Source organism: Anabas testudineus, chromosome 12, assembly GCF_900324465.2.
Source record: "Anabas testudineus chromosome 12, fAnaTes1.2, whole genome shotgun sequence".
Taxonomy (NCBI): Eukaryota; Metazoa; Chordata; class Actinopteri; order Anabantiformes; family Anabantidae; genus Anabas; species Anabas testudineus.
Window position 1 is genome coordinate 11,116,691 of NC_046621.1, and position 25,208 is coordinate 11,141,898.

Consider the following 25,208-nt stretch of genomic DNA (forward strand, 5'->3'; position numbering starts at 1 on the left):
TGAATTATTAAAATAATGTTTTTAATTTGATGATATGATACCCCCCAGTCCCTCCCATCATGAATGCAGGGATAACCCTGCCCAGAATCCATAATCTGCTGGGTCTTGGTGCTCAGTACCAGATGGAGCCAGGCTCCAGCCAGGCACAAAAGAGAGTCGCTTACAAAAGGAGGAGGCTCCAGCATGGCCCAGAAAGGGGGGGAAGGAGGGAGACCAGAGATCAAATGCTGCAACCTTAGACAAAAAGCAGAATAGGAGGGGGGCTGACAGTGTGCTTATTACTATATGTCTGCACCTAAATTAACATATTTTATTTTGCACACATTGCCTGAATCAAACCAAAACAGGACACTGATGTGAATGCTGAATATTAACTTTATTACAGGAACAAAATTATCTAAGATCACTTGTATCAATCACAATACAACAGATCGAGAACAACATACATCATTCCTTGTTAAATCTCACATTGTACGACACATAGTAGCCATTATTGTACATGTACAGCTTCTGATCAGTGGGATTGTAGTGCAGGTTGACAAAATTCTCCTGTAGTTTCTGAAGGGGGATGCTGATGTATTTCTCCTCTTTTGTCTTAGTGTCATAAGAGTAATAGATCTCCTCTGTGTTCAGATCTCCCGGTCTGGTGGCATACATGACTCCACACACCATGAAAGCATTCCCTGCTAGAGGTTTGTATGCATTAGTGGTCCACTCCTCCTCAAATCCAAAGGACTTCTCGTCTATCTTAGCAATCGCAATTTTGCCTTTGGCCTCCTCTGTGGCATACATTACCCACAATCCTTTCTCATCTGCAGAAAAGTCGAGATACTGGTTTGGTGAATAAGTGTAGGTGAATTTTTCACTTGCTCTGGTGACATGTCTGTGACTATATACAGAAGATGTCAGATTTAGTTTGGACATTCTAAATGGATTAGCAGCCTGGTAATACACTGTGTTACCATGAACAACATAATTATTACCAGCACCTTCATAGCCTTGTGGCAGACCATGGTGTGTGAAAGAGGACCTCTGAATGAGTTTGTCATAATTAGAATACAGGTAGAACTCATACACAGAGGGTTTACTGTAAGCACCATACCAGTACATTGATTCATAGCCGCGAACGGGTTTAGAGTCTTTTCCCCAGCCTCCATACTTGTATCCTGGGTTCAGATGCGCATTTATTTGGATGACCATAGGTTTGCTGACGCTCATGATCCCTGTGTGGTTGCAGTTGCCTGGCAAGATAGAGAAACCATTAGCTCTGTCACATGCGACCTGCTGACCAGCTATTGCTGTTAACTAGTTTTTTTGGACTTACCAATATCTGGCTTTATAAAATCCTGCTCCTTCTGGCACTCCTCCAGTTTCCTCTGCAGCTTAGCAAACTCAATGCGGATCACTTCCAAGTTACTCTTGTCAAAAGTCTCCAATTGGTCCACAATGAGGGTCATGTTGTGAATCTGGCACAAATAGGCACCACAATAGTCAGAATATAATCACTGAAATAAAACAAGTAGTGAAGCTGAGTCTTACACTCTTTACCTCAGTATACAGACTGTCCAGCATGGGTGAGGAGGAGTTGAGAGACTCTTTAAGCTGAGACACAAGAGCCTCAAACTCTCTGAGCTCAATCCGGAGCAGCTCAAAGTCCAGTTTAATGTAGCTGTCAGGATTTCTGTCGAGCATGGCCACTCTAATATTCAGGTCATTCAGTTCTCTTAGGAAGATGTCCAGTTTGCCCCCATAGTGGACAAGCTGAAAGACGTGCACTTATTAGTTTGTATAGTGTGAAGCAATTTCTGAAGTGGACATATTGTATGTTCAACAACTTAACCATAAAACAGTATCCTTAGAGTTCAGACATGCCAGCCAAACAAGATAACACAAATAAACGAGAAGAGTTTACATGCAGGTTAGTTTGTAAATAGATATATAATTCATAAAACACATGGGAGAAGTTTGGAAGTCTTTTAATTTAATAACTTTATTGCAGACATGGTTATTTATGTTGCCACATATTCAAAGATTTTAAACAAAATTCAAAACACAGAGCAGATTTGGTTTCATACTGACCTTATTTATCTGAATTTCCACCTCTAGTCTGAGATCAGTGGAAACTTTCTGCATGTGTTGCACTCGGTCTGCAGGAAAGTTGCTGTCAGGCAGGAACACGCTGCACACACACTCCAGTCCTCCTCCAGAAGCCGTCACATTAGCTGAATCCCAGTCTTCCACAGGCTGCAAGAGTTATTTTATTTAGTTATTACTCAGAATACAATTAAGTAAGAATTACCATCATCTGTAAAATAATCTTACGAGCCAAGCCAGACCAGGGCTCAGTACGAGAAAGAGCAGGAGCAGATTCAGAGGCATGGTGTCTCTGCCAGTAGGATCTCTGCTTGTTCTCTGATGTGATGACTGCTATTGTCTGTGGGTTTTACACTTCTTATCATCCTAGTTAAGCATGTTATACTGTTCCTAGGCCATTACAGTTTATTAGCATCCTTGAGATCAGTGCAGGTGTGCATATTGTCCACACTGTCCCACGACTGCTTCAGTATTATGAGTCATGATTTTCCTTCCTCCTTTAGTTTTAGTTTATCAATTGACAAAGCTTCTAACTTGTAACTGCTGCCTTGTGTATTTTAATAAAATGTCAATAAATCAATTTAGTTAAAAGGAAATTAGTAAGAGTACTGTGCATTCAGTGTTTAAACAACACAATGATTTCAGAAACTGTTTATTTGATAAGTGGGTCCCTTTGATAAATGTATCACAGTTTTATTAACTGAGTTGAGGACAGACTTTCTCCTTCAAGCATTCACACTATTTTTATTATACTTTATCTCATACTACAGTACATCTCCTCATGTCGTACGAAATCAGGAAAAAAGTCATGAGCCCGACTGCCAAAATGTAACCTGAAGTAACACAAAGCTTACAAACCCCTAACAGTTACAATACACTTGTACGCTATAGTTTGCTCATTTGGCAGCATGTGTCAACTCTGGAATAAAAGACTACAGCACTTTAAATAAGTAATCACTAAATCACTGACAGTGAAGTTTACCCGTGTGCTGCAGTTTTTGTACCTTTTTTCCCTTAATATTGTGTACCTTTAGAAAAGGTATATATATAGTATATATAGTATAGTATATAAGAGTACTTTTGAAATCTGTTGTAATTATAGTGTGTGTTGCTCAAAGGCAGTGACTCTTTGTGACATTTGATAATCTGTATAACCTGTGATGCAGTGTAAGTACACCATTGTTCAACTCTAACCAACTCTAACTGTGTGTGTACCATGCTATTCTTAACTTACATCTCTCCATCTAAACTCATTCAGAGTATTTGGTAGGAGAGAATAGTTACTGTAGAATTTTGGTATCTATTTATTTACATATCTATTTTTTACTGTCAACATCATTGATGCCTCATTGAACCTTATTTCCTATTAATTTCTGATTTCATTTGATCATGCATTTTTAAAATTGTATTTACATATGTATAAAAAGTTCAGGCAAGTCACATGAATTGAATGCTTCAGTTAGATTTTATTCAGAAAAAGACAGTAACATGTCTATGCATTGCAGTACATAGCTTTAGAGAGCTCTGGTGACAAAGAGAGTAAATACAGATCAGTCGTATCAATCACAATACGGTGCACCACAAAGAAGACGAGGAATCACTCTCTGTTAAACCTGAGATTATAGGAGACATAGTAGCCATTATTGTACATGTAGAGCTTCTGGTCAGTGGGATTGTAGTCGAGGTTGCTGTATTTCTCCTGGAACTTCTGGAAGTGAATTTTCAGGTGTCTCTCCTCTTTGGTCTTGGTGTCAAATGCGTAGTAGATCTCCTCTGTGTTCAGATCCACTGACCTGGTGGCGTACATGACTCCACAGACCATGAAAGCATTGCCAGTCATTTGCTTGAATGCACCAGTCTTCCACTCATCCTGAATGCCGAAAGATTTCTCATCTACCTTAGCAATGACAATTTTTCCCTTGCTCTCCTCTGAGGCATACAATACCCACAAGCCACTTTCATCAGCAGCAAAGTCCAAGTTCTGGTTTCCTGAATAACTGTATGAAAACCTTTGACTAGCAGCTGGGATCACTCTGTAGTCATATTTGGAGCTGGTTAGATTCAGTTTGGTCATACTGAAAGGGGAGTTGCGTTGATAATAAATGTTGTTACCATGAACAATGTAATTATTACCGGTACCTTCCCACCCACTTGGTATGTCATGGTGTTTGAATGCAGACCTCAGAATCAGCTTTTCATAGTCGGAGTACAAATAGAAGTCATGCACAGAGGGATTGCTGTATGCACCATAGTAGTACATTGACTCATAACCTCGAACAGGTTTGGAGTCTTTTCCCCAGCCTCCATATTGGAAACCTGCATTCAAATGAGCATTCAATTGCAGCACCATCGGTTTGGTGATGCTTATGATTCCAGTGTGATTGCAGTTGCCTGGGGACAAAAGAGAAGTGTTGGCAATGTTTGGCAATTTTGGATTTGGATTGTCCACAGGTTCTGACTGTAGCTGCCTTACCAATATCTGGCTTGATGAAATCCTGCTCCTTCTGGCACTCCTCCAGTTTCTTCTGCAGTTTAGCAAACTCAATGCGGATCACTTCCAGGTTACTCTTGTCAAAGGTCTCCAGTTGGTCCACAATGAGGCTCATATTGCGGATCTAGGAATAAACACATACATTAACAGACAGTGTAGCTTTGAAACTATTGAGAAAGTCAGAATCTTTGCAAGTACAAGTTAAAAATCTCTTTCACCTCAGTGTACAGGCTGTCGAAGATGGGTGAGGAGGAGTTGAAGGACTCTTTGAGCTGTGACACCAGAGATTCAAACTCTCTAAGCTCTATCCTGAGCAGCTCAAAGTCAAGTTTGATGTATTTATCAGCACTGCTCTCCAGCATGGCCACTCTAAGACTCAAGGACTTCAGTTCTTTCAAATAAATCTCCAGTTTACCGTCATAATTCACCATCTGAATGAAAACACGAAAACATGATCATGTTTGATCACATAACATATATTTAAAGACATCATGATACTATAAAGAGCTACTGCACCTTTTTGATTTGGATTTCCACTTCCAGGATCAGATCCTTACTGACTTGTTGCATGTGCTGAACACGGTCAGCAGGGAAGGTGGTGTCAGGCAAATACACATGGCAAACACACTGACCTGATTCACCCACCGATGCAGTCACATTGCCAGACTCCCAATCCTCCACTGGCTGAAATGTTTAAAACAAAATAACATTAGCACAGTTACATTTCTTGAATCATTTGCAGATTTTTTTCACTGAAGGTAAAAGTTACTTACAATCCAGGCTAAAGCAGGACCGAAAACTGACAGAAGCAGCAGTGGAATTGGCAACATCGTGTCTCAGTTTACCTCCCAAGTGTCTCCTCAGAGGTTCAGTCGGAGGGTTTTTAAAGACAGCTCTTATCAGACACATCGCAGACACCTTCTCTCTTCCCACAGTTATGATATGAGCCCTTTGGAGCATCAAACACAGATGTTGGTTCACAAGTAGCCTATGAATTATCCATTGGGCGTGGATGAGAAGAACACCATATGAAGTGGTTTCAGGCAGCACCTTGTAATGTTTATGGCCTGTTTGCTGAGTTCTGCATCCGTTATGACAGCATGAAGTCATTGTATCCACAGGTAGATAAGGAATCAAGTCAATTCGTGTTGCGTCCTAATCCACGTGGTTAAAAGTGGAGTGTTATGCATCTTGGAGAATGTTTCTGAACAGCATGATTCATAAGAAGCACACATTGTGACCCAAGTGAGTGGCTCAAACACACACATTTGACATGTCTCCTCTTCAGCAGCATTGATGAAGGAACATCTACAATTGTAAAAAGTGGGGTCTGCAGATGATGACAACCAAAAACATGATATGAAACATTACTAATTTCAGTCATGAATCAAAATGTATTTAAAGTTTCCATTTTGTTTGGAGGTTCAGTGATGCTAGAAAGTAATTTATAGTTTATAAATCAGCAATATGAAAGAAACATAAAGGATGCACTTCCATGTAGGAATGGAAGTGTGAAAACAAATAATGAAGACTCTACAGTTCACTCTGACTAAACCTCAACAGACATGTTTTACAGTAGAAATTCTGGGTAATTATGATATTTGACAGTGAAATAAAAGTATTTCAATACACTTTCTGTTTTGCATGCTGGTTCGTGAGATCAACTTAACGGAGGACGTATGAGTCATGTAAATTTTTTTCAAAAGGTTTTATGCAAGTGAGAGAAGGCTTTTTATAAGAATAACATTTTGTCTCTAAAGTTTCTGAAAAGCCCAACACCTCACCAGCACTTTCTACACTTAACTAGCTTTTTCATTATTTCTGTCACCCATCTGTTAGAGCTGTTGAGTATTAACAAAGAGTACATTTAACTACTTCAGTTTGTTATCTTCAACAAAGGTGTTGTCCAATTAATTTTAACAATAAATGTAAATGGTTGCTACTTGTGCTATTTATCCTACTATCATTCGCAAAAGGTGAATAGGAACGTGTAATAGATTAGACAGGTTTAGGTTTCATCTTTATCATTGTCTGGTTTTATACTGATGATGATTTTTTCACAACAGACGATGACTCACACCGGACAAAGCACATGTTATTAGTGAGAAACTAAGATGGCAGAAAGGTATGGCAGTGTGCATTGAGCCAGCACACACACTACAGGACTGTGAAACAGAAGTAGCTAAATGGGATAAAGCCTTTTGCCTGTTGCTGGAGCATAAACAAATACTGCACTGCATTTTCTTAATTCGTTGTCATTTAGGTATTCCTATTATACAAATTTAACAAATCTTAATAAAGTCATCTTTTGTGTATAACTGATTATAGAAGGTACTTTTACTGTTTATGTCAAATGAATGGAAAGAACAGGCCTTGGCACAACCACTGAGACTGCACTGTGATAGCATGTAAGGCAGATCAGACACATTTAAGACATCAGACACATTTGTAATGCTTGGGAGAGTTTATTAGTGATTCAGTAGAAGGATAAATGAAAAAGTCACATTTGACACAATCATTTTCAGTGTAAGGTAGGTAAATCACATATCATGGTTTAGCTCAGCTGCAATGGTGGTTCACCAGTGGCTTTAGTGGTGTGGTTAAACCACAGATGATAGTTAACATAGTAGCCGTCGTTGTACATGTAGAGCTTCTGGTCAGTGGGATTGTAGTCCAGGTTGGAGTATGTATCCTGGAACCTCTCAAAGATAACACTCATGTAGCTCTCTTGTTTGGTTTTGGTGTCATACTTGTAAAAGATTTCTTCGTTTTGGATATCAACTGTTCTGACTGCATACAGGACACCGCACACCATGAAAGCATTGCTCACTCCTGGTTTATAGACACTAGTCTGCCATTCCTCCTCTACTCCGAAAGAGGGCTCGCTTATTTTAGCAATAACCATCCGACCGCCCGACTCCTCTGTGGCATAGGTCACCCACAGACCATTTTCATCAGCTGCAAAGTCAAAGTTCTGGTTGGGGGAGTTAGTGTAGGAGAATCTAGTGCTAGCCCTGGGAAGCACCCTGGACTCATATTTCATAGTGGTAAAATTTAGTTTGGCCAAACCAAATGGGCTGTTGATCTGATAATACAGAGTGTTGTCTCGGATGATGTAATTGTTCCCTGTACCGACCCAGCTGTTGTGTAAATTGTGATGCTGGAAGTGGTTTCTCAAAATAAGGCTCTTGTAGTTTGTGTAGAACCTAATGTCAACAATGGAGGCACTAGTGTAGCCAGAGTACCAGTACATGGATTCTCTGTCAGGAACAGGCTTTGAATCTTTCCCCCAGCCTCCAAATTTGTAGCCAGAGTTCAGATGGGCGTTCAGATGGCTTACAATGGGCTTGCTGACCTTGATGATACCAGTGTGTGCACAAGACCCTGCAGCAATACAGAGGAAACATAAGTTGAATGTGTCCAAAGAGGGCTTAGATTTTTATATAAATGTATTAAAGTGAATGAGCTTACCAATGTTGGGGTTGAAGATCTCCTGATGGCGTCTCTCACACTCTTCAAGTTGCAGCTGCACCTTGATATATTCCCTGCGGGTTGCCAAAATCCAATTCTTATCGTAGGTCTTCTCAAGCCTATTCAGAGTCTCAACCATGACTGTGATCTGAAAGCAAACAAGAGGTTCACCAGTGGATCAGCAATATGCTGTGTGATTGCAATTAGTCAAAACAGCGTGGGGCTTACCTGTACGCGCAGGGACTCAAACACAATGGTGGAGCCATTGATGGAGAGCTGCAGCTCTTTAATCAGAGCTTCCACTTGTTTAATCTCCACTTTTATCTCCTCTATGTCTGCGTCATTGTAGGCATCAGGGTTCTTTTCCATTTTTTCGATTTTTACCGTCAACTTTACAATCTTCTCTGCATACGCCGTCAGCTTTGTCTCATATTCCTCCAGCTGAAATCAAGGTTAAAAAGGTTTTATGCACATTTTGTCACAAATATCTCATAATTTATTGTTTTCAAAATGCCTGAGTACCTTTCCCATTTCCAGCTCCACTTTGTGTGATATCTCCACAGCTGTCTGCTCCACCACCACCAGGTCTCTGATGGGAAAGGTAGAACTGGGCAAAAAAGCGTCGCAGGTACATCTGTCCCCGCTTCCACCACCTCCTGTCGCATTCCTCGGACTCCCCTCGCTCCACAGGCCTACACGCTGAGAAAAAGGAGTAAAGTGAACAGAGATCAGCTTACCTCTGATGTGAGTAGAACCTCAAAGAGGAAAGATGAATGAAATGTTCAAAGTTATGCCGTACATACCCCCCAGGCCAACGTGGAGCTCAGCAGCGCTAAGAAATACAACGTGCTGATCATTCTGGTTCAGGCTCAGAGTGGTTTTGATCGAGATAGGTGGATCTTTGGTCTTATATAGGCTGGCTCAACATCTTGCACAATGCAACACCTGTTCTTGTTCACAGGGTTGTTACACACAAGATGTAAACACTTAAATGTAATGACATCTTAAGCAAACATAAACTAAACATGCAAATGTTTGAATGTGCATCAGAATTTGAAGAATCAGTTGTGGGTGGCTCTGCCATCTGACACAGTTCCCAGGTGTTATGAATGAAATGTTTTGTTTCCCCAGATGGTTCATATCATTCAGTGAGAAGAGGCTTAAAGAACGTGGGTTGAGAGATGACTGCAGTAAATGGATGCTGAATATTCTGTGCTCATTTAAATTAAATAATTGTATAATATATTTTTTATAGATATAATAATAAATAAGAACAATTATTCAAATCTATTTTTATTTAATAATGTGTAACAAAGAAGCCAAAGAGCTTGGGCAAAAAGAACCATGACATGACTTAATGTTAAAGTCCCATTATACTGTTTAGGAAGTAGTCACTAATGTCACTTAACAGTTTGAGTAGGATAAGTTGAGTCTTTCTCTACATGTTTCTTAGCTTTCCTATTCTTTACTTTCTTGGTTTTGGTCTTAACTTGTGGCTGCTTGGAGTTAAGAGCAGGCCTGGACATGGTCAGATGGTTGACAGAGGGGCTCAGCTTTCTGTTGCCCATCTCTGGATCAGACCTTATACCCTGAGCAGAGATGGACTTGCTCAGTGCAGGCAGAGGGGAGTCATCCAGCAAATTGGGTTGGGAGTAGGAGCGCACCGCTGGAGAACTGGCAGGACGGTAAGGTGTGGTGCGTCCTAATGGCGGCAGGTGGACATGCTCACTGCTCAGGTTGGTGACAGAGTAGCGACTGCTGTTGGACATGATAATGTGGTGCCAGGAGCTAAGAGGGGTGGCAGAGAAGGGCTGCAGACCACCTGAATCCTCTTTGGCCCCTCCTGGAGAGATGACCATGGAGCTGTGTGGGGTAACTGCCTCCACAGCGTTCTGGAAAGTCTTTAGTATGCGGTCACTCTTCTGCTTCTCTTTCTTCTGACGGGACTCAACCTTCCTCAGCTGGCGGCGGTGATCTCTCATCATCTGTTTCCTCGTATCTGCCAGCCCCCTGCACAGAAGCACCCAAAAATATTTGTTCTGTGGAGCCAAATGTGAAGCTGACTTCACTGTGCCATAAGCAAACAATGCTCTTTAACCATTTGTCCAAGATCTGGACAGATTCCCAGCACATAACTAAAACATACATACTCCCAACACACAAAGCACATAGTAGAGGTATGCCATCAATAAAACCATGGTAATGTCAGTGCTTACATAAGCACACAGTGTAATAAACGTTAACATTATATTGCTGTGAAATAATCTATAAAGCTCATCTGTGTGTAAAATAAGTAAATGTAAGTAATGCTCACCTGTAGTCTACCACCCCTGTCCTGTCACGATCCAGTCTCTGAACCAGCTCCTCAATCTGGTATCGCTCCAAAGGAATGCTGGATTGCTATCACGGTTTTAGAAAATGGGAAAATAAAATTAGAGAATCAGTCTCAAAGCTGTTTGGTTGAGTTACTTTTTCCTTGTATGTTAGTTATATTGATTCATTGTGAACACTACAGTATGTTCACTGGAACCAGATTGTCAATATCAACAGGACTAAAAGAGACATAATTATTACTGATTTCACAAGACAACTGTATGTCATAGTATTGTTTCACTGAAATTCATCAGTGCAGGGCTTCCAGCAAATGCCACTATCGCTGCACAGTTCTAAAAATAAATGGTTTTATTTATTTATTTATTTTACCTGTATTGCCTTCCTGAAGTCTGCTACAGGGACATGCATGGTGCCGTCTTTGTCAATATTCCTAAAGAAATCCCACAGGCGGAGCTTACGTTGATCCAAATAATCCTTTGTGTAAAGGAAGAAAGTGAAACTCATGTTTCAAAAATTCATGTTTTCAATATATATGAGTGTGTATCTTATTGTTGTATATTAACGTTCTTTCTGTGATAGCACCATACAAGTAAAGTTTAAATTGAACTGAACATAGTCTCTAATTATGAAATGCTCATTAATATTTCTAGAAAAGGCTCATTCACTTGTATGATTTTCATTGGATCCACACGTTTTGGTGGCTTCTTAGCGATGAAACCTCCCACTCCTCCATACTGCACGTCCAGACCAGGACGTTCTTGACATGTTACCTCCAACAGATGCACAAAGGTTTGATTTACCAGCACATTCTGTTGAAATACAAACGTGAACTGAAGTCAGAGACTTCTGTGACTCTGTACTGTACAGTGTGTTTCATTTTATAGTCAAGATGAAAAAATATAAAGACAATATGAAGACAAGCTTACACTGTATTAACTGTATTAATTTGATTGTTTTGAGCTGATATAAACCTTATTAGTTTGTCTGAGCAATGGTAGGATACTGTAGGATCACTGGTCACTCACACATATGTTAATCTCCTCCAAGGCAGTTTTAGGTGTGTTCTTTACCACATCAACCAAAGCGAGTGCCCCCTCTACTGTTATAGAGTTGTAAGCCAGCTGCAGACATGCAACAATAAACATTACTTTGCACATCAGCTCACTGCAATTATTTGTAATCATGCTGATAATATATGTTTCACATAATGAAATCTAATTCACCTACCAGGAGAACTCGGAGTGTGTCATTGAACTCCAGACCCCTGCACAGCATGCTGACACCTTCGTTGGTGATGCGGTTGTTGTTGAGGTTGAGGAACACCACAGTGTTGTTGAACTTTAGGGCTTCTCCCATGGCCAGGGCGCCTTCATTCCCAAAACCGTTCCAGGATAGATCAAGGTGTTTTAGCATCATGTTCACCTAAATATGGAAAATATATGTAATAATATGGTGTATAGATCAAGTTAGTGATTAAATTAAACTCTTAAAGAGCCATACCTTGAGTCCGGCACAAAAAGCTACAGCCCCTTTCATTCTAAGTTGATTCCAACTTAAGTCCAGCACCTCTACACCTTCATTGTTTGCTGCAGAAATAGAGGGTAAAAATTAAAAAAAAGTAATAAAAAACAAAAACAACACTTTGTGTTTGATGTAAAATAGACATCAAGATAAGTAAATATCACCATACCCAACAATTGTCCCAAATATTCCCCTCCTTTTCCACAAAACTCATTATGGCTCAGGTCGAGTTCCTTAATTCTGGAATTGCTCTAAAAGACCACGAACAACAACAAAAATAAAATAACTAAAATGTTATTCGTCAGGTAAAGTTTAGATGTCAGTGTGTGTTTAATTAGTAATAATTATTAATAACTTACTGACAGGGCATCTGCAAAATATTTCGCATCATCGTCGGTAAATCTATTCCCTGTTGTAAAAATATATAAATCAAACAAATGAACATGACAGTAAATAATGAACATGAATTTCCTGTAATAATTCTCTCTTTTTTTCTACCCCCTAAATGATTTCACTTCATATTTGACAATGAATTCACAGTATTTCGACCGACATCAACTGAATATGAGTACACTGAAACTATGTTCATTTGCACATTACCTGAAAGTTTAATAGACTTTAATGAAATGTTGCCCAGCAACATTTTAGCAACATATTCAGCTCCTGCAGACTGCAGATAGTTGTTGGACAAATCCTGAAACAAAACAGATACTAATGCGTTTTCTATACTCTATTGTAACAAAGTGATATTAAATGTCTCTAGAAAAGCACTTCTGCCCTCTAGTGGGAGCTTTGTACTCCTACATACCAGATGTTGAATGGTGAAATTAGCCTTAAACAGCTCCCCTAGGTATTTTGCTCCCTCGGCTTGAATGTCGTTGTCTGCCAGTTCAAGAGTGTCGATATGCATATCAGTCTGAATACAAAAATCTCATCAGAGTTCTTCTATTAAAAAGTCACATCAAAAACAAACTAACATTTTACACTTACCACCAAAGCAATAGCAAGTGCTTTGCATCCAAGTGGTCCTAACCCGTGGTGGGTGAGACTCATGGTTGTAGAGTCAAGGTTTCTGATAAAATAGGAAACTGGTACCACACCCACCAGTTTGCAGGCCTGCAGATACACTTCAACCGTAGACATCTCCTTGATGCCCTCTTCTTTTTCTGGAAATTAATATGCAACTCCACATGAGTACCACTACAAGGCTCCTTGACATACAACAGTAAATTAATGTGTAACCCTAGGAAGCCTCTGTATGGAGTGTTCAATATTTCTTTATTAGAAAGTCCCACAGTGCAGTTAGGACACAAAATTCAAACAAAGTAGCGCATGGTGATCAAAATTATACACAAAATGAGACACAAATGACCAAAAAGCAACAAAAAAGTTACAACGAACAGCTAAAAAAATGACGAGAGAGACAAAAGAAAAGTTGCCCCTTTTCTTGGAACCTAGCTGTGGTTTTACCAAAGCAGTTCATCAGAAGAAATGTGACTATTTCTGGACTATTTATAGTTTTTATTAATTACAACTGCATGTACAAAATAATTCCAACAAACTAATGATTTATTTGTTCTATATTATTCATTGAATGAACTTACCAAGTGACTCAGTGTCTGTATCCGTGCCAAACCCATTCTCCAAGTCTTGAGGTTCCCTTGGGGATAAACGATCATCATCTTTTAAGTAGAGGGAGTCTAAAGATAGTGTCGACATAAGCATCTGAAAAATATTTGAAAAAAAATCTCCTAGAGGAAAAAGGAATACACCGCTTTTTAAAACAATTATTTGTTGTATTCTCCAGGTGCGGGCACTGTGAAAAGAAAGAGGCCAGTGAGGTCCAGCATGTAATTCTACACCTCAGGTGATGTGTCAGATGAAGTACTATTAACAATTTATGCTTCTGTGTGTTTCAGTAGCTCTAAGCTGAACATGGTGCAACATATTATTTGAAGTTATACTATTTAGAGAAATCTAAATTGTATTTAATTTTCTACATTTTCACATTATGACTTGAATATTTTATAGCATTTATCATTCTGATCATTTCCACATCATGTAAACTGATCCCACCGCTGACATTTGACGCGCATGCGCGGAGCTCACACGAGAAACATGATTGGCAGCTTGTTATTTTATGCTCTCTACCCTTTCTCACGGCACCTGGCCGGTCGACCCTCAGGTAAAAGTCATAGCACGTTTGCAGAGTGTCAGCTTTGGCTTAAATCAAAAATGAGCAGCTGTTTGAGAGCTAGCAGTGTAACATTAGTTCGGTTCGGCAGTAGGTGTTGACATTTGTTTGCCGAACTAGGTCAGTGATTTAAAGTTGTTGTGTTTCACAACAATCACAAACAAAATCTGCCTTGTATTTCCCAGTGTATTCAATGGGCAGTAAAGTGTATATTTTTAATATTTAACATTTAGCGCAGAGCTGTTTGTTATTGCAGTTATGTTAACTTTAGCTTGTGGCAACGTGTGTTAGCTAGCACCTGTTTTTACGCTTTTGACGCAGCCCTGTGACGTCAGGGCGTTGGGCTGTGTTGCTGTGTGGTGTCAATAGATGTGTTGCATCCAGCACTGGTTGTTATGTCTGTATTTTTCTTAAAGTCAGTCAAACTGAAGTATATTAGCTTGGTAAGAATGCATTGCTGTTTTCTTACAGAAGCCTCAATCAAGGGTCTCCCTCCTGCAGTGGCTGATGGCACAGCAGTGTGGGATGGTGGTGCTGTCACAACTAAGAGCTTTACTCAGTGTCAAACAACCCTGCTGGATCAGTGGCTTAGCCCAAGCAGTGAAACAGAAGGAGAAACGAAAGAAAGGATGAAAGAACCAAATCCAGAAAAAGAAGACAATGCAACCCATGATACGGATAAAGAGCATCTGATGACTGCCGTGCATGAAAAAACAAAGGAGACGGCTGCTGCTGAGACAAGTGAGGGGCAATCTGCAGTCAGGGAGAGAGAAGCAATGATGAGAGATCATCAGCAAAAAGAACGCACAGAAACCCTGAAGCAAGAAGTGGAGGAAATCACTATCCAACGTGAGGTGCTTCATAAGAAGCAATACACAGCAGTTGAGATCACCGGTTCAGAGCAAGCATTGACTGCGCAGTTAATGTGCCTGAAAACAGAGGATGGCGTACAAGAAACCTCCAATCAGTCAAAGGAACACGTAAATGTACAAAACATAGAAGTGTCAGAGACTCCAACTCTAATAACTGAGTGCTGGGATGAATATGCAGCTCCTACACCTGATGGCATGCAAGACTGGGCAAGCACTTCTGAGATGGTATTTTCCTCCCTCTTCTCTGATGCTCAGATCAGTGGGCAACACAGTGCACAAGATGGCTGGCACTTCCCTGTCGGCCCTGGCCTGGCAGAAGAAGTGCACTGCCCACTGTGGCAGTTCCCTGCTGTGAGCTATTACCCCCCATTAGAGCAGACATTGCCATTTGAGGGTGAGAATGTGACGTCTTTCCTAAGAAGAACATTTTTAGATTTGTTTTCTGCTGGAATGTCATTTCTCTAAACCTCCTGGGAGTTTTATGTCTGTTAATCTTGAAAAATTAATAAATGTTTGTGTCTTCCACTCAGTAACATGGAGAATATGGGAGGAGCTGGATGATAGCACCACTGCTGCAGAGGCTTCCTTGATACCTTTCCCATTCACAAAGGCCACAATAAACTTCACTGTCATGTCTTACAATATCCTTGCCCAGGACCTACTAGAGGCCAACCAGGAGCTATACAGACACAGCCCCAAGGAGGTGCTGGACTGGAGCTTCCGCTACATCCTCCTCATAGAAGAAATAAAAAAATGGGCACCAGATGTTAGTCAGTTATAGCCTATTTTCTGAAATTTAATCTAACTGCATTTGAAATCTAATCTTAAGTGTCTGCTTATGAGTTGTTTATATTTTCTTTGTAGATTTTATGTCTCCAAGAAGTTCAAGAGAACCACTACAGTGACCAACTACATCCAGTCCTCTCTCAGATGGGTAGGTATGTCGGGACGGTGAACAGTCATGTTAGGGGATATTGTGACAAAGACATTAAATATATTGTCTTCATGTTGTTCAGGCTACACCTGTGTGTACAAACGGCGCACAGGGACAAAGACAGATGGCTGTGCCACTTGCTATCGTAGCAGTTACTTCTCTGAGGTTTCACTCACCCAGCTGGAGTTCTTCAAGCCCGAGACAGAACTGCTGGACCGGCACAATGTGGGCGTTGTTTTGCTTCTACAACCATTAGTCACCCAGGGTTCCAAGGTCAAGGTGAAGGGCACACCGCTCTGTGTTGCCAACACCCACCTGCTGTTCAACCCTAGGAGGGGTGATATAAAGCTGGCTCAGTTAGCCATAATGCTTGCAGAGATAGACTGCATGGTAAAGTCCTGTAAGGTCAAAGGTGAACACTGTAATGTTATTTTCTGTGGAGATTTTAACTCTGTCCCACAGATGCCTTTGTACCAGCTGATCACCACCGGGGAGCTCTACTACCAGGGTTTACCAGCATGGATGGTGAGAGTCAGACTCTGCGAATAACAGCTGACTCTAATTAATGGCTGCTGTATTATGTAGCTGCTTCAGCTTTACTTTCTGTCATGATGCTCTCTGCAGTTGCCTCTTTAACCATGTAGTGTAATGTACGTATTCACATTATGTTTATCATTTCCAATCAGGTATCAGGTCAAGAGGACCTGTCATACAAACCCTATTGTCACAGACTGTTTGCTCCCCTGTGGCCCAGCGCTCTTGGAATCACTGACAATTGCCAGTACACTGCTGTCAATGACATGTTTGAGAGCCCCAGTCAGAATTCAGGCAAGTGTTGGAGATTGCTTCCTGCCCACTGTTAATCTGAGGTTCAGTCTTGTGGGTTTCAGTATCTCAATGCACTTCATACCCTGTATTTGTACTTTCTCTATAGGGAAATGTCAGTACAGCCATGATTTTATGCTGCAGCTGCGCTACTGTCCAGCTGCATGCGTGCGTTCTCAAGACCTGAAGCTGATCCCAGGAGTGACTGACAACACACCAGGTACAGCACAACGATACAGAAACTGCAAGTTGCACTATTGCGAATATACTTACTCTAATGTTGTAAACCTGTGGTTCTTGCTGCTGTGCACAGATGCCTCAAGAGGAAACCCGCCTTATGACAAAAGGTCAGTCACCCAGTAATGCAGTCATATATGCCATTTGTAGGGCCAACTGCTACTGCTTTTTATTCCTTTCATAATTGCAGTCGTACAAATACGTGTTCAACACATTTTTTTCATCAAATGTATTTCCAGTGCACCTCATCACATAAAATTAAGACCAGGCTTTGGTATGAACTCAGTGAGGCAACATAGCTAACGGAATAAGAACATTGCAATCAATACAAAATGTTACGGGTATTAAATTTAAATGGCAAAGGGAAAGTTCTGAACAGGCAGTAAGAAAAAGAAGTGAACCAGGTGCCTCCTCTAATTAGTGCTAATTAGGATTTGGCTGGGTGAGTGCATGTGGTTAGAAACTTTCAAAAAGGGTTAGCCAGTTACCAAGCTGTCAACACAAAGACCGAGACCTTTTCAACAAGATTGTTGAGAAACACAGCAATGGCACAGGTTTTCTCAACTCTCAATGTTTCCAAAAGCACCATTGGAGCCATTATCTGAAACGTGGTAGAAACATCACCACCAGCTCCTCCATAAAATGTCTGACTGGGCAGTAACAAAATTTGCGGTGTATCCCAAGATCCAAGGACACGGTGAAAGAGTTTTAGAAAGACCTGAAAGAAGCAGGTGCAGTTGTCAAGAAAAAACAATAGGCTCCATCACCCGTAAGAAAAGACATATTGAACCTTGCTTTAAGTTTATTACATTGCCATGCAACATTTGGAAAAGCTTAGAGATTACTGGAACAATGTGGCATGGTTGGACATATTAGAAATTAAAGCCCCAGACGGACCTTTCAACGGGTTCCAAAACAACTTCATGAACTTTTTTTATTGATTGGACTTCTTTAATTATCAAGTTAGCTATGTTAATATCAGTGACTGGTCTTAATGTCATGTGAATAGCTGCACTTGACATGTGTTTAATGAACAAAAAAAGTATTTTATTGTAATGTAATACTTATTTTGGCCACTTTATGTACTGTAGCATCAGATGACAACTGAACACAGCAAACATTAAAAACATTACATATTCAATAAATACGAATTCTACATTCAGCTCCGTCTCATCACACTAAATGTATGATGTACAGAGCAAGTTTAATTAAGTAGAAATCAGATCTGACGTTTTTCATTTGTGTCACAGTTTCAAACACATGATCAGTCATCGATTAGACCTAGAGTCGGTCTATAAACACATCCTTCAAGGCTCTGGCAGTTCAGAAGTCACAACCCTGAATGCTGATGGGGGAGCCACCGTTGATTACATCTTCTACTCCCCAAGGCGCCCCTTAACCTGCGATCCAAAAGGTATGGGGATATGTCACAAAGCAGGAAACCATTTGATATTTAGTATCGTATGTATCTTATGTGGCATTTTGTATTTTCTTTTCCTTAGCTGGGGGTGACTTTCTAAGCAGAGGTCTAAAGCTGACAGGCCGTCTGTCCCTCATGTCAGAGGACGTCTTATGGGCAATGAATGGCCTTCCCAATCACGAATTTCCCTCTGACCACCTCAGTCTTGTGGCCAAATTCCAGCTGGACTTGTTGCATGATAACACTATGTGAACTCAGTGAGACAGACGTCAAAGGATAAAACATATTTCCGTTCAAATAATTTGGGTCTCTACACAATTGGTTTTTGTTTTTATTAGTATGAATACCATTAGTCACTCCTGGCAACATGATTTTCTAACTAAATAGAAGTTTGTTTTTGTTCAAAAGAGCCAGGACAATCAGTGGATTCAGTCTCTTCCACATGGTTTTCATCAGATAAATGATGCAGAGCTGTGGCTAAGTTATGATGACTCTTATTGATGATGCTGTAATATTTCATTTTAAAAACAGATTTCTTTCATTATTACAGGTGTGACAATACAGGGACTTGTTCATTTTGCTGTTGTAAATATGTTTTTTTTTTTTTCAATTGGTAAAAAAAAAATTTTCCATTAATTTGTGATTCCTTTGTGGTTTTTGCTCTTTAACACACAGAAAGCACAAAGCATGCCTCCAGATTTGAATAAGAATAGTTCCCGTCTGGTTTTATGATTAAATGAGTTAGATAAATGTGTCCGCAAGTGTGTATTATGCACTGAGACTGTGACCTGAATGTTGGCTCTGCCTCTCCCATCCCTCTACATTAGGGCACTCGGTTTGTTGAGGCAAAGACGTCTGTATGTCTGTTAGTTAGTGTCTGGTTGATGGATGAATAAATAATTCATGTAGATAGTGGAGTGTTCATGCATGATGGAGTTCAGTAAGGGAGCTGTGTGTGTGTGTGTGTGCGTTTTGGCTACAGAACGGTTACATATTTACAGTGTTTCCCCGACCCTGTAAATATGTTTGTATTATACAGTGCAGTATGCAGTCAAAATGGAAACAGTTTAATGTACGGAGGAATCAACAGGCATATCTTAATTTGTGCAGTGCCATCAAGTGCATGCAAGAACATTAAATATATATTTAGTTTTTTCTAGTCTTAGAAACAATGGAGGAAAAGGTGTTTGACATTAGAAATCTACTAGAAGATAAGAATGTGTTCTTCTTGTGACTTCTGTCTTTTCATAATTCATCAAGGACTTCAACACAACTCTTGTTAGCTGCAGAGATCTCCTCAAATCGCAAAGCTTGAAACTGTCCCACTTTTTAGTCTGAGGTTTATACTTCTCTAGAGTTGTTACCATTGTTTCCTTAGTATAAACCCAGCAGTGGTAGTGTTTATAGTTCTGTCTGCTGTTGGTGCCAAAAGCTGCCCTTTAGCTGGGAACATCCTGATCTAGGTTTGAACTACTGGTTGATTAAAAACCTGGTGCCATTCCCTGCATGATATTGGCTCTTTTTTTGGGGGGGCAAAAACTGTAAATGTAAAAAGTAAGGAAATAACCATGGTTTTATTATTTCAAATCCATATTATGACAAAACAATGAAATTGTATAGCCACAATCATAGTGAGCCTTTTTTGTGATACTGTTAATCGACAGTCTTGTGGTACAAAACTGTTGTGTTACAGAACAGTTAAATGAAAATGAACAGCATCTACTTTACACATTTAAATCCTGGCTGTGGCAACATATTCAAAATGGTGCATGGTTAATATAAAGTGGCCTACTGGTGATCACCAACACTGAAGGAAGTATAAAATGACAACATTTCCATTAAAAAAATACAAAATGCAGATAAAAGTGCTGTAAACAAACATATTTTACACCTTTGTTTAAATGGAAGTCAACTGCTTGGATACCACGTAAGGCAAGTGAAATATTGGATAAAGGTGCTACAAATGAAAGTTAGAAATAATGTGTATATCAAGCAGTTATACAGTACGTATAAACTTGCTTGTCATTACTTGACATTGCCATTAAATTCAGATAATGTCCATCATCTACTTGGTCATCATTAAGACTTGACAGACTTGGTTTATGCAAAAATCTTAAATTTGAATAAACTTTTAACCAGAATGACTCATATTATTATCAACAGATGCCTTCTTACACTTGGATAAATAAATGTATTGTGTCCCATATTCTCACTAAGGGATAATATAGATGGAGTGCTCAACATGCTATTTACTGTCGATTTATACTTTATAGTAATTTGGAAGAGCAGAGATTGCACTGCTTTGTGTTTGGTGAGGCCATTAGATATAAAATGTGTTTTTTCTTTTCTTTGAATTTTCATACAAGGCACGAGGGTAGTGGTTTTGCAAACTAGTCACTACACAAGCATTTGCTGCCCAGCAGAGCCTAAGTGGATTGATAATTACATTACATGTATTTGAACACTTACAGTACGACGATACAGATTGCAGATGAGCTTTAAGAGCTTCTGTTGAACAGTAACACCACAAAAACCTATGATATGTCCAGTAGCACATTTACACTGAGTGGTTGTCTCTACAGCTTCAGGAAAGCGTCATATTTCACGTTGTGTACACTTAGCAAAACTCTGCAGTTACTTAAAAATGTTTACAAATCACTGCACCTTTGACCCATTTTTATAATTTGGGTACACTGCCAGCACCAATTACTTTACACAGTAACTGCTCCATAAAAAGCCCCCTTACAACATAGACATAGGGAAGCTGAATGAGGCGTTTGTTTTGGGAGAAAATGTTGCTGGTGACCTATTCAGCACTGCATCCTGTGAATAGGCCAATGTATAAAAAGAATGAAGCCTTGGAGTAAATAATTGGCCATCAGTGACACACATGTGATACCTTAAAAGTTCACAAGCAAACTAAAATTCGTATTCAGACACGAATCTGGTATCCATTCAGGTCCGCGGATGATTTTGGTTCCAAAACCTTCTTCTCTCCAGAGGGACTGCAACAACACGAAAATACAACATAAGACAATGAATATTATTCATATATGAAGGAAACTGTGACTCATTCATTAACTACTTCTCCTTAGATCATGAGACATCTGTAGTCCAAATATTTTCCAGTGAGTACAAAGACTTCACATTGGCTGTAGTGCCTGTATTTTTAGAAGAAGAACTAAATTATCCAGAGCACATGATTAATCATACCGTCTCTCAACGCGGCTGAGCCTGCGTATGGGGCTGCTCGGTCCCCTGTGGGGTGAACCCATGCTGTTTCTCCTGTCTTTTGTGGGAGAGGGAGGTACAGGCTTTCCTATCTGCAAAAACAAGATTTACACAAAAGAACATTTGAATTAGAATCTTTACTCAGGCGAGTTCTACATGTCAGTAGCTGGAATCTGTCCACGTCTTTAATGTGATGTACTTTAAGATATTAGCCATTGATGTTGACATTGAGCCAGCCATGCGTGAAGTGCAGCACAGCAGAGTCAAGCCCATCACATTAGTTTTATGAAACATCAAGGCTGCCTTCATTATATTAGAGTGAGAGGTGATGAGACAGCATCGTTTGAAAGAAATCACTTCTCAAATGGCAGGTCAACTCATTGTCACTGTGCATGAAGAAACAGCATGTCAAAGAGAAATCTAATTACGGAGCACAGTCCATCTGCTGAGGACAAACCATATTAGTCATCACCGTCTTAAGTCCTGCAAGAGCTGCAACAGTTTTAACACTTCAATAAAAATGAATTTCTTTTTAGATGCACAAAAGAATGTGAAGCTAAAGCTGAACATGCAAATACATGAATTCTCTGCTTCTGCCATCTGCATCTTAACTGTTACTCACTTCATGAATATTAAACATCTTTTCTACTTCTGCACTGTACCTTCAGCCTCATGTCTCGAGTGTGTCTGTCCAGCTCCTTCCGCAGCTCCTCCTTGGTCAGCTTGTCTACGTCTAGTATGGAGTGCTTCCATTCTATCTGCTCCACGCTGTGTGGGTCATGGGACACGTACTGGCCAATCTTAACCTTGCGCAGAGTGTGCCTGTAGCCCCTGTAGGCTCCGTCAAATTCCTGCACCAGGTCCATCAGTGTTCGGAAGTCGAGGGGCTTGAACATGAGGTCCTCTCTCCGGCTCATGCCCAGCGCACCGAAGCGTCCCCCGCTGTGAACTCCCAGCACAATGTGGTAGAAGTGGTTCCCTGAGAACTGAGACTTAAAGCTGAGGGGGAAGCGCTCCACACCTGGTATGTTGTTGGTGAGGTAACTGCTCCAGAGGTCAAAGAAATGCTATTATAATCTAGGAAATATTAGATAACACAATTTATCACCACTGGATTTTATTGACATTCATTATGTGTTTATAGCAGCCCCAATATTTAGGTGCACACAACATCATGCTGTGTGCTATAAATCATTCGAGCCATTAAATGTACAAATACTGCTGACTTGAAATGTTTCCATAATGTTTTAAAACGATCTGCTTCTGTAAAGATACATCCCGAGGATCACCGCCTCCAGACATTTGATTGGCAGAGCCTCCCGTGTCATCTCCTTAGCGATGTCCATCAACCTGTGCAGGGCAGATGAACAAGAGAGAACCGCTTTACATGTAGTTCTGTGTGAGGAGACACTGGCACGCTGGTGACACTACAAATCACATGAACACACTCTTATTGATTTCACAGAGTCAAACAAAAACATTTTCCATGAGCCAGGGAAATAAAATCTGTGCTACTAAATTTAATAAAGCAGGGTCAGGAAGAGAGTGTTCTGGCCTCTGTTGATTGACATTAGTTCCCACTCACAAAGCCCTGGGGTAAACTAGAGATACAGCCGATCTGTATGTGTAAGGCATCAGCAGCACAGGCCAAACAATAGGAAATCAACACACACTGTCACTGCTGCTGTAAACCTGTACTTGACTAATGCTGGTGATCAAAAGGAAAGTTTACTCACGCAGTAAGAGGCCGGCTCTTCTTAATTTCAAAAAACTGTGTTCCTGTGTGATTGTACCTGTGGGATACAGTTAAGGTCATGCCATAAGACAGCAACGTGGGACTGCTCTGGGAAAACACTCTGCCTTATGCAGTGAGGAGAAGACAGTCAGTAAACTATGGATACACTCTGTGATCTGTGTTTTGGTTACAACCTGCCAGTTATATCAACTTCGTTAAAGGATACTGCAATTCCCTGATGTATTTCTGTATGGCTTCCAGGCGTTGTGGGATAGTGGTGGTAGGTTGGTATGTAGGCACACTCGGTATTGGAATCTATGGGGCAGAGCATCCAAAACAACTGTATTACCATTATACAATCCCAGTATTCACTTCAGCTGGAGAATGTGGTCTTGTCCTCTCTGTTCACTACAACTAATGGTGTAAGTATCCTAATCGTTCTCATGACTAGTGAATTAAAAATAACATTCTTCTGCGTCTCAAACATTAAAGTGTGAGTGTGTAAAGTGTAGTTTTCAGGATCATCGGAAAATCTCATCATCATCTGGATGGATCTATTTCTATCAGTCTGTGCATCAGCGTAGTAACACTGTAACACTTGGGTGTAAATTGTTTCTCCATATATGTGTAAGTTCCACATGGACAGTGTGAAAGGCAGAGTGACTCTTCCAGTTATTTCCATCATCTACAGTCCGCTGCAACAGATAAACCAAATAGCATTTACCATATCCTACAACTTTACCTTGGGCAGGTCAGTGGCGCCCCGGATCTCCTTCCCCAAATCTTCACCATTGGGATGGATTCGGGCCACATGGCGCCACATCCTCTCCCACGTCTCCTCATCCACTGGGAAGCCTCCTCTGTTAATGTAAAAAGGCACCCCTCCATCCCTCAGTTCTTCTTCGCCTTCATCCTCCTGCTCCTCATCTCTCTCCTCCACCGAGCCAACAGTGGCCCTCAGCATCACTCCTCCACCTGGAAGCCAACACAGTCCTGGCACAGAAATGTCTTGGATGCCTTGGATCCTTTCACTGCTTAATCTGCTTGCAGGTTTAAGTAGGTTACCACAACAGATGGCCAGCTCATGACATCCAGCAGCCTATGCCACCAATGTCACAAACAAAGAAAAAGTCAGTGCAGCAGTGTCTTGAATGTAAAGGTTATCTGTTGTAAATAGTGGAAGCAGGGGAAGAGGAGGCAGCATTCAATAACTGAATTACAAAAAATGTCCTATTTGTTTTGAATAAAGAACGGCCTGTGTAGTACAAATGTGACTACAAGATAATCAATAATCATATTTATAAATAAAATTAAGACACCGAGGTGATTTTAATGGTGATCATATGAATGGCCATCATCAAGCAAACACAAACCCGCCAATGCAACACTATCTATGTCTGTATAAGAGGACTGACTCTGCAGACAAGTATTAGAAATGACTAATTCCCACTACCGTTAGAGGTCATTCACACCACAGATTTCCAGTAAACCACTGCTCTTGCACAATCCCAACACGACACGGATCATACGTCCAGTTCATGTCCGTTTCACCAAAATGATTTCCACCCAGTGCTGCCGGTTCATTGTTCACGCAGATGCTCCTCTTGGCTTCAGTGTCTTGCGGGATGGATTCACGTCCAACGAGCGGCTCAGACACTCCCAGACGTCCGCCTGCTGCGCATGCGCCAATCTTGGCGGATGATCTCAGTCGTAACGAATGCTGCGTTCAGGTGCTCTTCGTAAGGTGACATGTACCCATTATGCATTCATGTGTTAGGAGCTTATGTATGAAGTACCAATAAATGTACTGTTTTATTTCTGTTTGAGTGTTTAGTTAAATGAGAAAGAT

The 25,208-nt window shown here is 40.5% G+C and overlaps 6 protein-coding genes across 8 annotated transcripts; 1 reads left to right on the forward strand and 5 right to left on the reverse strand.

The window, feature by feature from the left end:
- Window positions 1–447: 447 nt before the first annotated feature.
- On the reverse strand, window positions 448–2,534 carry LOC113158526 (olfactomedin-4-like). The gene is made up of 6 exons (XM_026354480.1): window positions 2,497–2,534; window positions 2,323–2,386; window positions 2,080–2,244; window positions 1,549–1,761; window positions 1,325–1,466; window positions 448–1,241 (listed from the first exon to the last, which is right to left on the reverse strand). The coding sequence occupies exons 1-6, from the start codon at window positions 2,532–2,534 to the stop codon at window positions 448–450; spliced, it is 1,416 nt and encodes a 471-aa protein (XP_026210265.1).
- A 1,157-nt stretch (window positions 2,535–3,691) lies between these two features.
- LOC113158527 (olfactomedin-4-like) lies at window positions 3,692–6,417 on the reverse strand. The gene is given in 6 exon segments (XM_026354483.1): window positions 3,692–4,485; window positions 4,568–4,709; window positions 4,804–5,016; window positions 5,102–5,269; window positions 5,359–5,444; window positions 6,414–6,417. Coding segments are annotated over 6 exon segments (1,407 nt in total).
- Window positions 6,418–7,139: 722 nt separating this feature from the next.
- si:ch211-173a9.7 (olfactomedin-4) lies at window positions 7,140–8,913 on the reverse strand. Its single transcript, XM_026354484.1, has 5 exons — window positions 8,860–8,913; window positions 8,579–8,755; window positions 8,285–8,497; window positions 8,057–8,204; window positions 7,140–7,969 (listed from the first exon to the last, which is right to left on the reverse strand). Exons 1-5 carry the CDS (start codon window positions 8,911–8,913, stop codon window positions 7,140–7,142), a joined length of 1,422 nt encoding a protein of 473 aa, XP_026210269.1.
- A 543-nt stretch (window positions 8,914–9,456) lies between these two features.
- Window positions 9,457–13,630, reverse strand: LOC113158529 (leucine-rich repeat-containing protein 74A). The gene is made up of 13 exons (XM_026354485.1): window positions 13,516–13,630; window positions 12,902–13,077; window positions 12,720–12,827; window positions 12,512–12,605; window positions 12,271–12,320; window positions 12,081–12,162; window positions 11,891–11,976; window positions 11,618–11,812; window positions 11,416–11,511; window positions 11,056–11,199; window positions 10,760–10,864; window positions 10,371–10,456; window positions 9,457–10,066 (listed from the first exon to the last, which is right to left on the reverse strand). The coding sequence occupies exons 1-13, from the start codon at window positions 13,628–13,630 to the stop codon at window positions 9,457–9,459; spliced, it is 1,947 nt and encodes a 648-aa protein (XP_026210270.1).
- A 375-nt stretch (window positions 13,631–14,005) lies between these two features.
- Window positions 14,006–19,872, forward strand: angel1 (angel homolog 1 (Drosophila)). The gene is made up of 10 exons (XM_026356913.1): window positions 14,006–14,096; window positions 14,577–15,371; window positions 15,508–15,743; window positions 15,842–15,911; window positions 15,994–16,436; window positions 16,598–16,739; window positions 16,846–16,956; window positions 17,050–17,083; window positions 18,224–18,387; window positions 18,476–19,872. Exons 1-10 carry the CDS (start codon window positions 14,006–14,008, stop codon window positions 18,643–18,645), a joined length of 2,256 nt encoding a protein of 751 aa, XP_026212698.1. The 3' UTR covers window positions 18,646–19,872.
- A 97-nt stretch (window positions 19,873–19,969) lies between these two features.
- On the reverse strand, window positions 19,970–25,016 carry vash1 (vasohibin 1). Of its 3 annotated transcripts, none has more exons than XM_026353656.1 (8): window positions 24,832–25,016; window positions 24,102–24,352; window positions 23,586–23,674; window positions 23,361–23,417; window positions 22,900–22,974; window positions 22,287–22,668; window positions 21,607–21,716; window positions 19,970–21,398 (listed from the first exon to the last, which is right to left on the reverse strand). In XM_026353656.1, exons 1-8 carry the CDS (start codon window positions 24,884–24,886, stop codon window positions 21,326–21,328), a joined length of 1,092 nt encoding a protein of 363 aa, XP_026209441.1. In that variant the 5' UTR covers window positions 24,887–25,016; the 3' UTR covers window positions 19,970–21,325. The 3 variants fall into 3 exon arrangements, with proteins under 3 accessions (XP_026209441.1, XP_026209439.1, XP_026209440.1); XM_026353654.1 differs by having other exon boundaries at window positions 24,102–24,458; window positions 24,813–25,016; XM_026353655.1 differs by having other exon boundaries at window positions 24,102–24,523; window positions 24,813–25,016.
- Window positions 25,017–25,208: the final 192 nt, after the last annotated feature.

Excerpts from the sequence above, each read along its gene's own strand:
- LOC113158526 (XM_026354480.1), bottom strand. The coding sequence starts at position 2,534 with ATGCACACCTGCACTGATCTCAAGGATGCTAATAAACT. Across the intron at positions 1,762-2,079 it reads TGGAAATTCAGATAAATAAG|CTTGTCCACTATGGGGGCAA; the intron begins GTCAGTATGAAA and ends CACGTCTTTCAG. Across the intron at positions 1,242-1,324 it reads TTTTATAAAGCCAGATATTG|GCAACTGCAACCACACAGGG; the intron begins GTAAGTCCAAAA and ends CTATCTTGCCAG.
- vash1 (XM_026353656.1), bottom strand. The coding sequence starts at position 24,886 with ATGATCCGTGTCGTGTTGGGATTGTGCAAGAGCAGTGGTTTACTGGAA. Across the intron at positions 23,675-24,101 it reads GCGCCACTGACCTGCCCAAG|ATTCCAATACCGAGTGTGCC; the intron begins GTAAAGTTGTAG and ends TCTGCCCCATAG. Across the intron at positions 22,669-22,899 it reads GAGGCGGTGATCCTCGGGAT|TTACCTCACCAACAACATAC; the intron begins GTATCTTTACAG and ends CCTCTGGAGCAG.
- si:ch211-173a9.7 (XM_026354484.1), bottom strand. The coding sequence starts at position 8,913 with ATGATCAGCACGTTGTATTTCTTAGCGCTGCTGAGCTCCACGTTGGCC. Across the intron at positions 8,205-8,284 it reads TTGAGTCCCTGCGCGTACAG|ATCACAGTCATGGTTGAGAC; the intron begins GTAAGCCCCACG and ends GTTTGCTTTCAG. Across the intron at positions 7,970-8,056 it reads GATCTTCAACCCCAACATTG|GGTCTTGTGCACACACTGGT; the intron begins GTAAGCTCATTC and ends GTATTGCTGCAG.
- angel1 (XM_026356913.1), top strand. The coding sequence starts at position 14,006 with ATGCGCGGAGCTCACACGAGAAACATGATTGGCAGCTTGTTATTTTAT. Across the intron at positions 14,097-14,576 it reads CCTGGCCGGTCGACCCTCAG|AAGCCTCAATCAAGGGTCTC; the intron begins GTAAAAGTCATA and ends GTTTTCTTACAG. Across the intron at positions 16,740-16,845 it reads GAGCCCCAGTCAGAATTCAG|GGAAATGTCAGTACAGCCAT; the intron begins GCAAGTGTTGGA and ends CTTTCTCTATAG.
- LOC113158529 (XM_026354485.1), bottom strand. The coding sequence starts at position 13,630 with ATGTCGACACTATCTTTAGACTCCCTCTACTTAAAAGATGATGATCGT. Across the intron at positions 11,200-11,415 it reads TGGAGGAGATTAACATATGT|AATGTGCTGGTAAATCAAAC; the intron begins GTGAGTGACCAG and ends GTATTTCAACAG. Across the intron at positions 10,865-11,055 it reads ATCCAATGAAAATCATACAA|GATTATTTGGATCAACGTAA; the intron begins GTGAATGAGCCT and ends CTTTACACAAAG.